Here is a 15,611-nt window from a genome sequence, read left to right as displayed (position 1 = left end):
GTAAGCTAGAAGATCAGCATCACGTCCCAGGTGTGGAGGGGGTCAGGACACTCAAGCAAAATAGGCCCTAGGCTGCAAAGAGGGGTTACACTGCAAGAATTCTGCTGACTACCTCTATTCACCATCACTTTGCCTCAGGGCTCGGTTCCATTCAATTCATGATCTCTACCTAATTTCATCCTCATGTCAACTCCAAAAGGCACAGGTGCTCACTGGACAGTGAGGGTGCCGACAAGGATCAGGTTACACTGCCAGCTAGAAATCCCAGGCTTCCAGACCCCACACCATGCTCTGGCTCCCATACCAACATGCCCCTCTGAGAAGGAAACCTAAGTGTCTCATTCAGATGATCAGGACCTGTCAGCCTCTAACTACTAACTGTGCTAACTCACTACTAACTATGCTCCAGAAGTCCCAGAGACTGAGGTGGATGCACGAGGAAGATGGGGGCCTGCATTACAAGATTTGTACCCTCAGTCTCAGCTCTCTGCGATCCATAAGACTAAAAAAGAGAAACTAGATGGAGATGAGGCTGTCAGAACTTTGGGGTTCCCCAGAGGGAGTGGGAGAGGTTACTAGCCAGAGTGACCCACCCCCACCCTACCCCCAAGGCCTGTACCTGCTGGGCACCATCCTGAGTGATCAGAGCCACCTGAGGGGCCCCCTCCTCCTCGGTCACCATAGCCACTTGGGCTGGGATGTCATCACCTTCTTCTTTCACCTCCGACAGGTAAGCAATGCGGGGTCGTTTGGGTGGCGGGCTCTCCTCAGCTGCAGAGGCGGCTGGGAGAGGAGAGCCCAGGCTGACACCTGCCACCAGGTGGTCACAGGGAGGCCAGGCTTGTCTCCACCCTCACCTCCTGCCCACACCCCTCACCCTCAAGCTGCTGTTGCTCATACAGGGCCTGCTCACTCTCCTCCGTGGCCTCCAACTCGCCATGGGCACTGCGCTTGTGCATGGCCAGGGTGGAGGTCTGCCGGTAGGTCTTGCCGCAGGTGCTGCAGGTGTAGGGCTTGCAGTGTGTGTGTACCACGTGGTGCTTATACAGGCTTGAGTACTCGGTGAAGCGCTTCCCGCAGCCTGGCACCGTGCAAACGTATGGCTTCTCCCCTGGGGACACTGGGCTGTGAGGGTGGTGGGAACTGGGGCTGGCAAGGGGAAAACTAAGGGGACAGGGGTGGGGAACAGGGTTGGTGAAGGGAGAGCCAGAGGGAGGAAGAGGGACTGAGATCTGGGACTCTGAATGGACAGAGCTGGGGAAGGTGGCCCGTGGAAGACAGAGGGGATGTGAGTGTGGGACCCTTGAGCCCAGAGACAAGGTGGGGAGAAAATGAGGGGATGGGGCAAGGATGAGGCTAGTGAAGGGGCTGGTGGGAGGTGCTGGGGGCTTGTAAGGTTGAGGGTTGTGAACAGAAGAGGCAGGAGACAGAGAGGGATGACTGATGTGTCAGGCGCAATGGGAGAGTGAGGGGACACATGCGTCTGAGAGGTGACACAGGAGGCTGAACAGGGACATAACACTGGGGAGGGGGAAGGTACACAGGAGTCATATGACAGTGGATGAGGTGAGGAGCTGAAGATGACACTTCACTCTGCTTTTTCCCCATCAAGCCTGACCCTAGCCTACTCCCAGGAGCTCAGCTGGAGGGGGAGAACTCAGGATGGATGTAGAGAGGTGACAAGGAGCTGAGAGGGCTGGCAATGCCTGTCAGATTGGACCCAACTGGAAATGGAGGAACCACTCACTGCAAGTAAAAGAGTGGTTCTGGGGATTCAGCCCTGCCCACAGGCTGGAACAACCAGTAGGGAAGGGCTCTGGGCTAGGCGTGGAGAACATGTCTCAGGTCAGAAGCCTACGGCAGAAGGGGTTGAGCTCTCAGTGGGGGTGGTCCTCACATGCCAGCTGGCCCACCTGTGTGGATGCGCACGTGATTCTTGTAGTTGGTGGCGCTGGTGAAGCCACGGCCACAGTGGGGCTCGGGGCAGGTGTAGGGCCGCTCGCCTGTGTGGGTGCGCACATGTACCTTGCGGATATTAGATGTGGTGAAGGAGCGGCCACAGCCCTCAAAGGGGCACCGGAACGGGCGTTCACCTGTGGAGATGGGCTGTGTGAGGGGCGACTCAGGGAGGGGTCATGCCAGACAGGGAGCGGGGACAGCCCCAGGCTTGGGTCCAAGTCTGAATGGGGCAGGGAGGGCAGGGCCCAGCCCACCGGTGTGGGTCCGGACGTGCTTCTGCAGGTCTCCTGAGGTCTTGAAGGCCTTGCTGCACAGCTCCTCTGGACACTTGTATGGCTTCTCACCGGTGTGGGTGCGCACATGGCTCTTCAGCCCATATCCTGTCCCCGTGCAGGAGGGAGGGGTAAGAAGACCGCTCGGTGGGGTCTTATCCTCCACCCTCTCACCTTCCTAATGCAGAGGCTCTCCATCTGAGGTGTGCTCTGTGAGGCTCTAGACCTCCTTTGGCACAAGAAGCCTGTGTCTGCCTCTATGCTACCCCTGCCTGGGCAGATAAGAGGGGCTGGAGAAGCCCACTCTGCTCTCCTTCCTTCTCCAGGGACAGCTGGTGCCATTCCAGACCAGTGTAAGAGGGAAGCCAGAGAACCTATGGCTAAAGGTCCTCAATTCAGGGGGAAAATGAAGCTCAGAGAGATTCAGCGGCCCACCCAACACTCTCCACTGGTTGGTGTCAGCGCCAACACAGGGGCAGGTCCCTCTACCAATCCCCAGGCCTGCTGCCCTGGACCGTGCTGCCTCTTGTTTCCGTTAACAGGGATTCCTTGAGACAACGCCCTGCAGTCAGAGCACTCTGACAGTAGTTACTCCAGGGAAGCAGCCTGGTGCTTGGTTCCCTTCAGGGAGCTGCCAAAGCTAATCTAGAACCCTTTGCCCTCAACTGGAAGCAGTCTACCTTGGTCTCCATTAGGTTACCTGTGGCAAAGGCCTTTCCGCAGCCGGGGAAATCACACCTGTATGGACGGTCACCTGTATGAGCTCTCTCATGCACCTGTAAGGACAAGCAATCACATAATTGGAAGGACAGAGGTGTGAATGGACACTTTGGTTCTCTTTAGGGCCCAGAGTATCAGCACTAGCCATCTCCTTTATTTTGCTTCCTCTTCAGCTGAGATGCCACCTCCTCCAGAGAGCCTTCCCTGATACTCTGTCCTGCATTCTTCATGTGGGTCACAGCTCCCCTGTGCTGACATTTCTGTACAATCATCTCTTCCTTCCAGGAGGCAATGGGCAACTTGAGGGCAGGGACCAGTTCCAGTCTGAAAGCTCTTTACAGCAACCTTACCTTTAAGTGATGAGCAGTGGTGTAGAGACGTCCACAGCCCTTGTAGCCACAGCGGAATGCCCTGTCCCCAACCTGCTGTCCTTTGACGTTATGGGGAGCCTGGCTGTCATGTAGAACCTGAGGAAAAAAGTCTTGGGGTCCCTTTGTGTTCTCCTCAATGAAAGACAGGAAGAGGTGGGACACGGGGTCCAGCTGGCAGCTTAAGACCCAATAAGCAGAGTTAAACCTACCAGAGGGAGAAGGGCAACCTGGGTGACAGATCTAAACAGACAAGGAACAGACACTGGGGCACAATGCAGAAGAAATGAGGCTAGCGTGTGGAGTCACCACCCATCCCTAACGGACAGAGGAAGGACTAAATGTCATAGGGGCTATGACAGCTACAGGAGAAAGGGCATTTCCTAGATGGCTAGGTAAGGAGGGGGAGGAGTGGTCTGAATGGCCACACTCAAGCTGGGCTGAGAGCCAGCAATCCCCCTTTTAACCACCAACTTAGGAGGCTGCAACTCTGGACATGTCTATCCTCTGGTGAGAGGAGACTCCTTCCTCCCTGTGCTTGGAAAGGGCATAAACAAGAGGCTTACTGTAGGGTTGAGCTCACATGGGTTCACCAGAAGTGAGGTGGCCACAACCATTTAACTGCAGAAGCGCCCAGGGCAGGGCCCTGAGGGTCCCATCAAAAGCTCAGTTCTAACCACAGCACCCAGCTAATTGACAAGTCCTCCCCTTCCATCTCTTCCGGGAACCCTGCTGGAATCACCCGTTTCACACCAGCCTCTGGCTTCAGAGAGCCCTTACTGTTCTGCTTTTCTGGGCAAAGTCCTGCTGGGACTGTCCCTTAGTCTTTGTTTCTGGGACACCATGACCTTCCCAGGAACTCCTGAAACAGAACTCCAGAAGTTGTGGTGAGTAGGAGACAAAGGAGGGAAGTTCTGTCTAGTCATCTCTAGGTCAAGAGGTCAAGCAGCTGACAAAGTTTCATGGATATTTAAGCAGCTGGTGGATGGCAATGGATGGTCACAGGTGGCCAGGCCTGCTTGGTGGGCTAACCCACTCAGATGTTCAGATAGCATTCCCATGACTCTTGAGGTAATCGAGGAAATCAAGGAACTTCAGGGCTGGTAGCAACTTCTGAAAGCATCTGGTCCCATCTCATTATACGAGAGAGGAATAAGCCAAGGCCTAGGAGGGGCGTGACTTACCCAAGGTCAGACTAGGTAAAGGCAGAGCCAGCACAGATCTCAGGGCTCATGACTTGAAGCCCAGTTGTCTTTCCAACAGCAGTAAGCCTCAAATTTGGCTTCTTAAATACACCTGACACTGAGGGAACTGGGGTGGGAGTAGGCATAGCCCAGAGGGGCCTACTGTAAAGTTTTGTGCTTCAGTTTGAAAAGACATGAGGATTTCCTCTTCTTGTCTATGATCCAGCCACGCTAGTTTTATTATAAAAAACAACTCCCCCCAATCTTTTGGTAAAACTAGTGCTGCAGGAAACCCTGCCACACCCTGAGGCTCTGCAGTTCATTTTGGGGAGGGAGCACCCTGGTTTGGAAAGCTCACAGATCTCTGTACCCATTTCCCCTGTGGGCAGAACCACAGCTCCAGCAGAGAGAGCTTAGACTGATCGATGTTGGGAAAGCCAAGATTTTTCTCCTTTGCAGCTGAGCTACTGTGCAGGCTTTGTGTTTCAAGAATCCTAGCTGCTCTGTTAAATCTGCCCTGGCCACTGCCTACTGAAGTTATTTTCCCAAATGACTTAATGAGTTGCAGAGAAGACATAAATACAAGAACATCTGACCTCAGTGGACTGAAAAACTAATAAAAGTCACTGGCAAGGGCTTTCTCAGACAGCACAAAGTGAAGTTGGGCCTAAATTCCCACAGTTTGGATATCACTATTTCTTACAGCTGCCTTCCCTCTGCAGAGACAGCATAAACAAGGGTAAGTGTAAACAGCTGTCGGCGGCCCCAGCCAGGCTGGGACGCTCGCCCTAGATGATGACGTGTGAGAGATGAGTCGGGGGAGCCAGGGCAGAGGGGCAAAGGGAGTAGCCTGGGCCATAACCAAGCACAGGGCTGCCTCTTCCTCCAGAGAAGTGGCAGATTTGGCAGGGCCCAGAAAGCCGAGCTCACCTTGCTGGCATACTGCTCCAGGGCCACCACAGTGTCTGCACTGAAGCCCTCATCATCCTCTGTGGCCAGGTCCTCCAAGCCCACCTCTGTCTGCACGGCCAGGATGGTGCTGTCCGATGGCACAGCCATGGGGTGGTGAATGTAGGCAGTGGAGCCATCTTCCAGCTGGACGGCTTCCAGGGCACTGGGGTCATAGCCCTCTGCAGGGTACATGAGGTTAGCCCAAACACTGCACAAGGGCAAGAGATATGGCTGGGACCCGGGCTTTAAGGTAACGAGATGTACGTATACTAAGGAGGATTTCAGTATTGGGCTTCTTGCCCCTCACCTTGATGATTCACTCTGGCTAGCCCTCTTTCTGGGGCTGCCCCTCCTAAGGATGAGGTCTCCTATGAAGTACTGATTGGGAACCCACAAGCTCCTTGATAACCTGAGGGAACCAGCATCACTGGCCTAGATGACCTGAAGAACCTCCTAAATGGTGGCAGCACAGCATCCAGGGGGATCTTTGCAGGACACAAATGTGACTGTGTTACTTGATGGCCTAAACAGTTCAACCGTATCCCACTGGTTTCAGAATAAAGACCAAAACTTTATCCTGAAGCCCCAGTGCTCTGGCCCCCATCTCTCTCTGTTCAGCTTCCTCTTACCCGCTCTGCCCTCATCCCCAGTACTCTAGCTCCTAGTAGTTCCTCGAACGTGCATTCTTTCTCCCTGCCCACCTCACCCTGGTCTCTGGGCCACACCTGCTGTTCCTTCTGTCTGGAGTACTGAACCCTTCCTGCAGTTGCTCTTCCCCTAGCTAAGCCCACTTCATCCTTCAGCTCTCAGCTCAAGCATCACTTCCTCAGAGAAGCCCTCCCTGAGCCTGAATCCCTTTTTCAATGATAAGTTCCTCAGTGATGGTTCCCTAGTGAGGCCTATTTCCCCACTAGACTCTAGGAGAGCAGGGACTATGTCTGGCTGTGTTCTCTCTTGTATACTCCACACCTAGTACAACACGTGGCACACAATAATTGCTCAAGAAACTACTTGTAATAGGAATAAACCATTATTCTTCAGTACCTTAAAAGCTTCATTCTTAAAAAATGTTAATTAAGTTTTCAGTCCTGGTCTTGGATGGTGTCGTTGGGTCCTATTTAAAGCTCTAAAACTTTGTGGCTGTGCTGGAGCCAAAGCTGCCATCAAGGCCCATGCTACTAATTCCCAAGGCGGAGCCTCCTGGCGTAGGAAACAGCTGCTCCTGCGGTCCACACCAGGGAAGGCAGGCGACACTGCTAATCCAGGTGAGCTTGGGGACCACAGATCCCATGTCTATGCCCCAACTCCCAAGGTGCACAACTCCATGCCCCAACCTCTGTCACTTCTGCCTCCCTTCCTTCCCACCAGTTGTGACGACTGTGAACCCACCTTTGGGTGTGCGGTGTATGTAGGCCATGCTGCCATCTTCCAGCTGCACAGGTTGTCCATCCTCAAACGAAAGAGGTTCTGTAATGAGAGCAATGTTCGCCTTTCTCTGGAGTTCGATGTCAGGGAGGGGTCCTTCAGTGGGGACTGCCCGGCCTACCTCATGAGGCAGGGGTGTCTCAGGATGCCCTCACCTTTCTGCACTGTCACTTGGTGAATATATGCAGTGGTCCCGTCTTCGAGCTGGATCACTTGCCCTTCTAGAAGCTTCTCTCCTGTGGAGGTAGAAATGGAGAGAAGCGGGCCAGGCCCAGAAGAGGGCTGAGGGACACCTGCCTGTTTTAGCAGAGGTCTGTTTGAGGCTCAGTCTGCGTGACATTCCATGCTACCTCCCTCCCTGCCTCCCAGGTCAGGGCCTCAGAGGTACTAGGGGTAAAAACATCCTGTCATGAGGAACCTTATGGCTCCCAACAGACTCCCTTCCTGTCACTCGCAAGAGACACAACTTTACTTATTATTTCACCCACACCTGGCAAAGTGGGGACTTCCAACCTAGCACTAAGTTGCTGAGATTGACCAAAATGGTGAAAAAGGATGCCCTGAAACCTGGAAAGTCCCCAGTGGATCAAAATTCAGATATGGCTCAAACTGAATCAAAATACATTTCCTCGTCTCTCTGTAGCAGTATGCTAAGACCCAGACCCTCTGATAAGGCAGCAGAACTTAGAGGTTAAAAGCAATGGGCTCTGGCACAAGTCCAGCCTCCTGGGTTTGAATTTTAGCTCTACCTCTTACTAGCTGTGTGATCTCAGATGCTTATTTAACCTCACTGTGCCTCAGTTTTCTCTTCTTAAAATGAGGATTAAACATGGTTTCTTCTTCACAGGGTTGCTGTGAGGGTTAAGTGAGTTTATGAATATAAAACAGTGCCAGGTATGTGGTCAACCCTCAATAAATCCTAGCGTTTACTGTAATAAGCCCAATCAGCATTTTAGAAGAAACAAAGTAGAGCAACAAGGAGCTGTTGAATGCAACATGTCCATCTAGGTCTTGTTCCACTGCCACTGTTGGGTAATGCTTCCTTCACTGATCCCTGACATTTTCATTCTAATTTTCTAGTAAAACAATTGACTCATCTAAGGCAACACAACAAGCAGTATTAAAATTATTAAGTTTCCAGGTTCCTAAGAGTTTCTAAGATATTACCCTTCCTTTATCTCAAATCCTTACTGGAAAGCACTTCTGAGAGTAAAAGGCTCTTCAATTTAGAATCGTAATTAGAGAGGACTCTCCCTATGTTCAGTGAGTTTGGGAGGGAGAAGGGGTAAAGGAAATGAGAAAGGGAAGAAGAAAACGGAGACTGAAGAGTTAATGACAAGTGGTTTGTTTGTTCCTTTCTTTACAAGTTTCAGGTTTAGGAATTTGAGCTCTTATGATGTGGGAAAAGGACAAGACAGCTGCTTCTGGCTCATCTCTCTGCTGATGTCTCCCTCCTCAGAATTCCCAAACTGAGTCTTCTTGGGTCAGTAACTAACAGTTCTACAACCCGGCCAACAGCAGGTAAGGAGGAGACAAAGGTAAGAAGTCGGAGAGAAAGGCAGCTGACATGAGGGGAGAGTGACTTCCCAACTTCCCTCCCACCTGCAAGCAATAGGTTACCCTGCCTTTTAACACTTTACCTGTCCTGGCAAGGGCACCAGTACCTGGGGTTCTGAAAGTATCAGCGGGTAGCAGAGCGGTTATTGCTTCAGGGTAGGAAACAAGATGTTGAGGAGAGTTATTCGGGAAAAAATTTCAACCTAGAATTTCCTCTAACAACCAGAGATGACAACAAGGAGAGGCAGCAAGGAGAAGAGCTGACTGATGGGGCCCTTGTACCCACTGTAGAGGTACCATAGGTTCCTGTTTGCCTAGAACAGTCCCAGTATATTTATCCATGGCTTGCTGTTTCACTCTCAAAAGTTTCAGCTTTGAATAAACACATTTTATGCTTACCCTAATTATAGACTAAGTCTCATAAAGTTTTAGGGCTTCCTGCTGGCTAAACTGGGCCCAGACAGAGAGCCTGCTGACAGATGAAAGTGCCCTGCTCAAGAGCTTCAGAGGAGCTCACGGCAAGTGATGCCTTTCAGGACAGTGTGGCTCTGGTTCCTGAAGGCCAGCTCTCTTCTCAGTAGTGTGAAATCTGTTGTGTGTGAGTGTGTGTGTGCCCATGTGTAAGCACCCACAGCAGCACTGTGGAGGAGGCAGAGAACAGAGCCAGGAAGAGTGATGAGAGAACGATATAAATGGGGAGATGAGGGAGGCAAAGAGATCTAGATATAAGAAGGAAAGACATGAGAAAAGAATGTGGCTTTCTCAGGTCAAATGTGGCCACTTGTTTTTTATTCATTCATTCAACCATTAACTCACAACAGAAGACTGAGGCATGGGAAATAACTGGGTCCATAGAGTAAACACAGCCCTATCTACAGCTCCTGAGTTCTTCCATCCCACTGAGATTGCATCAAAGGGGAAAGACCTGTGATGGGAAGTCTGCGAACAGCAGGTTTCAGGCTTCAAAGAGAAGTTCCATTCTTAAGAAAACGAAGCCAGTCAGATCCAAACACTGTCACATGGAAAGAGCTTATTGATGAGATTAAGGGGCCTCTTTGTCGTCATCAGGAAGCAGACAATTTAAAATGAAATCAACAAACAATTAATCTGTAATCTTGGGACCTGAAATACATTTTGACAACATGTTGAAAAGAAGGAAGGCAATGTTTCAATGACAGTGCAGTCATGTGGATGGTGGCACTCACAGAATCCAGAAAAGGAAAAATAAAGAGTAGGAATGAGGCAGTGTTTGCCCAGTGCTGTCCAAAAAAGACATGCGTGCCATCTGGCATGCCTGAGAATTGTGGCCAGAAAGAAGAAGCCTGTCATGACAGTGAGTGTCCCTGGCCAGAAGGCCCTGCTCTTCAACAACACTCTGTTCTGACTCCATGCCCAACTTGAGAATCTGAATTTCAGGTAAATCTGAATTTCAGATAATGAATTTTTTTTTAGTTATTGGTGTTATTATTTTACTGTTTTAAATGTTTAACTCATTTTTTATACATCTTTCTCATGCAGTATTTGGGACATATTTACACTACAAAATTATTCATTGTTTTTCTGCAATTAAAATTTAACTGTGTGCTCTATATTTTAATTTCTGGCAATCCTAGATGGGCCTAAGGCATGAGATCTATGCTTGGGTGCCCCCTGACCTAGAAGAGTATGTTGTATATGGTCGATGCTCAGAAGATAGTTTGAGTGCTTAAACTTGCTTAAATCAAAATGAACTGCTTCTAGAAAGCACTGAGAAACTGGACAGGGAATACATGAAAAGCAGGAAGTCATAACCAGCACTGTGTTCATCCATTCCAGAAATCTTTATGAACTACTCACCACATGTAAGGGATTCTGCCTTTCAGGGGTCTTGGCTCCTATAGCTAGACTCATCTGATTCTCCAGCCTGCCTACACGGCATTTTATTTTAAAGAGGTCCCCTTTTACCAATCGCCCTGAGAGTCTCTCATGCAGAGCAAGTTGTGGCAAGCAGGTGGGAGGGCAGGGTGATGATGAGACCCTTGGAAGGGGATAGGGTGGCATTCTGAGGTCCCCAGAAATACCTTTCACAGCTTGCTGGACGTAGGCTGTTGTCCCATCACTGAGGGTCACCGTCTGCAGCCCCAAGCTCTCCATGGCAAACTACTGCTCGTGCACTCAGACATGAAGTTGGCTTCCTCCTAGCACCGAGAGCCACAGCTGAGGTCAGAGATTTCTTTTTGCGTCACAAATCTGAGAAAGTGGACAGTGTCATATTGTGAGTTGCACGACTTCCTCCTGCTGCAAGGACACACAGGAAAAAAGTGGATGAGGCCAGCCAAGAAGAAAAACATGAATTCTGCAAAGTAGATAACTATACTGGTTTTTATTAAGAGGCTTCAAAATATACACATTTAAGAATTCTAAAGGTTATATAAGAGAAGCACGCCAGCCAAACTGGATGTAAAGTACAATTTCATTAATTAAAATCCACTTTTAAACTTGCTCCTCTTAGAAGGGAGCCCCACTGAAGGTAAGCAGCCAACTCCACTACTGCTGGTTCTCTGTGAGATTTCTGACATCTCTCTTTTGCTCAGATCCATCCTTGTAAAGACTCTATAGGCATCACAAATGGAATGATTCCCCAGCAGAACTCACAAGGCCACCCTCCTTCGAAATGTTCCACTTCTAGTATCCCCTACCCCAGGGATAGCATCTCCAGCCACCCACAATCGGTGGGGGTAATTCTTGAGTCTTCCTTTTCCCTCAGAAGTCTAGATACACCACCATCTTACACCATACACAAAAATTAACTCAAAATGGATTAAAGACTTGAATGTAAGACCTGAGACCATAAAACTCCTAGAAGAAAACACAGGTGGTCAGCTCCTGGACATCAGTCTTGGTGACGATTTTTTTGGATTTGACCCCAAAAGCAAAAGAAACAAAAGCAAAAACAAACAAGTGGGACTACATTAAACTAAAAAGCTTCTGCACAGCAAAGAAAACCATCAACAAAATGAAAAGGTAACCTACTAAATGGGAGAAAGTATTTGCAAATCATATATCTGATAAGGGGTTAATATCCAAAATATACAAAGAACTCATACAACTCAATAGCAAAAAACCAAACAATCCAATTAAAAAGTGGGCAGAGGATCTGAGTACATATTTTCCCAAAGAAGATATACAAAAGGCTTCTGATACATGAAAAGATGCTCAATATCCCTAATCATCAGGGAAATGCAAATCAAAACCACAATGAGATATCTTACACCTGTCAGAATGCTACTACCGGAAAGACAAGGAAAAAAAAGGTGTTGGTGAGCATGTCGAGTAGAGGAAACTCTTGTGCATTGTTGGTGGGATGTAAATTGGTGCAGCCACTATGGAAAACAGTATGGAGATTCCTCAAAAAATTGAAAATAGAACTACCATTTGATCTAGCAATTTCACTTCTGGATATTTATCTAAAGAAAACAAAAACATTAAGTTGAAAAGATATATGCACCCCCATGTTCACTACAGCATTATTTATAATGGTCAAGACATGGAAACAGCCTAAGTGTCCACTGAAGGGTAAACGAATAAAGATGTCTCACACACACACACACACACACACACACGGATATTATTCAGCCATAAAAAGAACGAAATCTTGCCATTTGTTTTTCTCTGCCTGATGAAGAGAAATACTGTGAGATCTCACTTATATGTGGAATCTTAAAACAAAAAAACCCCCTCAGATTCCTAGACACAGAGAACAGATTGGTAGTTGCCAAAAGCCAGGATTGGGGGTAGTAAAATGAGTGGAGGGAATAAGGGACTAAAAAGGTACCAACCTCTAGTTACAAAATAAGTCTTGGGCATGTAACAGACAGCACGCTGATTACAGTTAATAACAGTTTACTGCATATTTGAAAGTTGCTAAGAGAGTAAATCTTAAAAGCTTTTATCACAAAACAATTACATATGTTGCTGGATGTTAACTAGACTTAACTGCGATGATCATTTCACAGTATACACAAATATTGAATCATTATGTTGTACACTTGAACATAATGTATGGCAATTATACTTCAATTTAAAAAATAAAAAAAATCTAGATACCTAATTTCAGGTAGGTATCAATCACCTCTCACCTCTTGATTACTGTAAGAGCCTCCTAACGTATATCCTCAAATAAATTCTTGCCTGTTTCCTATTCTTGTAACATTGTGTGCCAGGTGTCTTAAAAAAAGTAAAAACTAAATCTCCTACTTTCTTGATTAGAACTCTTCAGTGGCTTCTTATCATCCTAAGAATTCATTCACTTTGCAGGCAAGGCTGGTCCCCTTATAAGTCCCTGTAGCCCTGGGCACTACCTCTTTCTGGCACTCACAATCCTGGAGTCACCTACTTTAGTACTTATCATGACCTCTTTAACACATGTTGCCTACACAAGACTTTGGGCTCCAGCCTGGTTTCTGGTTCACTGTGAGCTCTCCATAAATCCTTGGAGAGAGGCTCACCAGGTCTTTGTATGAGGAGGGAAGCACTGGAGCATCCTACTGGCAGCACCGGCTCTTGCTGCTGTGGTGTGGAGCATACTGGAGCAGGAGAGCCCAGACTTATGAAGCCTCTGCTCTAGGCTCATAAGATTCTCTTTGCCACACATCCACAGAATTCTTCTGGACTTGGGAGTCTGGACTGCCTACTTGAGTCTCACTACCTGCTAGCTGATCTTCTCAAAACAGTGCTGCCCAAAGTGCTTTCACATCAGGGTATCCAGAGAGAAGGATAATTGAATGTCACACTTTGGATGTTGCTGCTTGAAGCCAGGAGCAACCAGCAGGGGTTTGGTAGCCACAAGGGCTGAGTGGATCAGTATCCTGACATAACTATAGCCCATTTGTGACACACTGGTTGGGATGCTCTACCCTAGACCTGGCACCTCCACAAGAATTACTCATCCATTCTGTCCATAAACATTTAATGAATGGGCTAAGCTCTGGGGATAGCAATACTACTGCCACTAAGAGTGAACACTGCTGGAGAGCTAACCATGTTCCAGGCATTTACACATGTAACTTGCTTAATCCTCACAACGATCCTATAATTAAATACTATTATTATCCTCATTTTACAGTTGAGGGAATTGAAGCCCAAGACATTAACTTGCTCAAGGTTGCACAGCAAATAAGTGGGAGAAGAGGATTTGAATTCAGGCTGCCATCTGGCTCCAGAGTGTGCTTTTAAGCAGTTTACTCTGCTGCCAATCACAGAAGTTTTTAGCTGAGGGCTTACGAACCCTGCAGCCACCTGATAATGCTTTCTGGTGTGTGAGCTTGTCCATTTTTTCCGAAAAGGAGAGAGTCCATGATTGTCATTTGAGTCTTACAGGGACTAAAGGAGGCAAAGAACCACTGTCTAGGTGGGAATTCTGACATCTGACTCATCTCTGGTCTACTAGGTCTGCTAATCCTGTTAAACCCCACATGGTCCCTACGTCATGGAAGCTCTGGTCCTGGCCTTTCTTGGTCTGCTCCAGGACCTTTGACTTTCATCCTCTTCACTGGGGAGAAAAGTTCTTTTGGTAACCTGTTTTTGTGTTAACAGCATTGTGTCAGAAGTGAGAATACACTCAAGAGACCTAGGTCTGGAAAAAAGCAGACTGTAGATTGAAAAGGGATTACAAAATGGCCTCAAATCTTTATTGCTGGGGCCTGTGGCTGCTGAAGCACTGGTTGGTTTAATTTAATTCATCTGTATTCTATTGAGACTTTCTGAGGAAAATCCATGCTGTGGTTAAAAAGACAGGCTATGGAGTCAGCTTAAATTCTAATCCACATTCTGCCTCTTTGAAGCTGTGTACCCTTGGACAAGTAACTGAACTCTCTGAATCTTAGAGGCTACTTCTAAAAAATGAGGATAATAGTGGCACTTTCTTCACACGTTGCTGTAAGGATTAAATGAGGTCACATATGTCAGCATTTAGCACAGTGATGGCACACAGGAAGTATTCTAGAAATACTGGCTCTAGGGAGGAGGGTATAGCTGAAGTGGTGGACTGCATGCTTAGCATGCAGGAGGTCCTGGGTTCAATCTCCAATACCTCCTCTAAAGATAAATAACCCCCTCCAAAAAAAACAAAACAAAACAAAACAAAAAAACCGAAAAACAATAGAAATACTGGCTCTAAGGAGAAGGGGATGGAAGAAGAACTTAAAGGGATATGCTTTTGAAGCAATGGGTATTTCTAAAACACAGCCAAGAGTAGTGGCAATAGCCCGGGAACAGAAGTCTGCAGAAATGCTTCTAACCTCTATTCTACCTCCTATAACTGTCTCTTAATTTATAAAATAACGTGTTGGTCCAGATGAACCTAAAACCCTTCCATTGCTCATGCTAATTATATTTATCAAATATATAGCCCTTAATATGTGCCAGCTGCTGTTCAAAGCACTTTACCCATACTAACTCTTTTAATCTTAAAAATAACCCTCTAAGGAAGTAGGTAAACTATCCCCATTTTACAGATGGGGTGCCTGAGACTTAGAGGTAGAGTAATTTGTCCAAGGTCCCACAGCTAGTTAGTGCTGAAGCCAGGATTAAAGCCAGGCTGGCTGGCCTCAGAGTCCACACTTCTCAGTATCTGGTGCGTTCCTTCCTTTTGCTAATCCACTGTGACAAAAATGCAGCTCTCAAAACACTTGAATACTGGTTGTTTAACTTCCATCTCACCCAGTGCAACTGAAACCCAGTCCCTCTTGACCTGACCACAAGGAAAGAGGGAATGGCTGGTAGCCACATTTCCCAAAATAATGCTTTTTAGACTCAGAGAAAACTAATCTCCATTCTTTTACATGTCCTCATGTCCAGGCTAAATATTCACTTTTCCTCCTTGAGCCTCATAACATAAACCTTTAAAACAGTCCACTCTTGCTCTCTAATTTTTCTTGACCTCTGAAGCTGCCTTCTAACAGAACATGACTGCGGGTGACTGAGAAGGTGCTTCATGGCTATCAGGCATGCACAAGTGTCTGACTGACATTTTTCTCCCCTTCTTTTGTTAAATGATGGTCTACTCTGATCCTCCTGTGCTGGTACTAAACTAACAACAGTGACACTGGCAGAACCAGAGAGAGGCTTGTCACTGCCTCAGGACGGCTGTGTCTGAGCAGTTTTCACCTGTACCTGACACTTCAGATTCATAACAC

General features: G+C 47.7%; 1 protein-coding gene across 9 annotated transcripts in view; it reads right to left on the bottom strand.

The window, feature by feature from the left end:
• ZNF76 (zinc finger protein 76) overlaps window positions 1-15,611 on the bottom strand; it is a 33,034-nt gene that overhangs the window by 3,947 nt on the left and 13,476 nt on the right. For 4 of the 9 annotated variants that reach the window (XM_064476411.1, XM_064476417.1, XM_064476412.1 and 1 more), the window contains 10 exons: window positions 10,497-10,713; window positions 7,035-7,115; window positions 6,844-6,921; window positions 5,434-5,633; window positions 3,302-3,418; window positions 2,932-3,007; window positions 2,214-2,339; window positions 1,914-2,093; window positions 878-1,111; window positions 620-783 (listed from right to left, as the gene is read on the bottom strand). In XM_064476411.1, the coding sequence (XP_064332481.1) occupies window positions 620-783; window positions 878-1,111; window positions 1,914-2,093; window positions 2,214-2,339; window positions 2,932-3,007; window positions 3,302-3,418; window positions 5,434-5,633; window positions 6,844-6,921; window positions 7,035-7,115; window positions 10,497-10,569 (1,329 nt within the window). In that variant the 5' untranslated portion in view covers window positions 10,570-10,713. Of the gene's footprint in view, window positions 1-619; window positions 784-877; window positions 1,522-1,913; window positions 2,094-2,213; window positions 2,340-2,931; window positions 3,008-3,301; window positions 3,419-5,433; window positions 5,634-6,843; window positions 6,922-7,034; window positions 7,116-10,496; window positions 10,714-15,611 lie in introns of all 9 variants that reach the window. The other 5 variants (XM_064476413.1, XM_031434880.2, XM_064476415.1 and 2 more) reach the window with 3 other exon arrangements.

This window comes from Camelus dromedarius, chromosome 19, assembly GCF_036321535.1.
Source record: "Camelus dromedarius isolate mCamDro1 chromosome 19, mCamDro1.pat, whole genome shotgun sequence".
In the NCBI taxonomy this organism is placed as follows: Eukaryota; Metazoa; Chordata; class Mammalia; order Artiodactyla; family Camelidae; genus Camelus; species Camelus dromedarius.
Note: the sequence above shows the minus strand (reverse complement) of the source record. Positions and strands in the feature narration are given on the sequence as shown.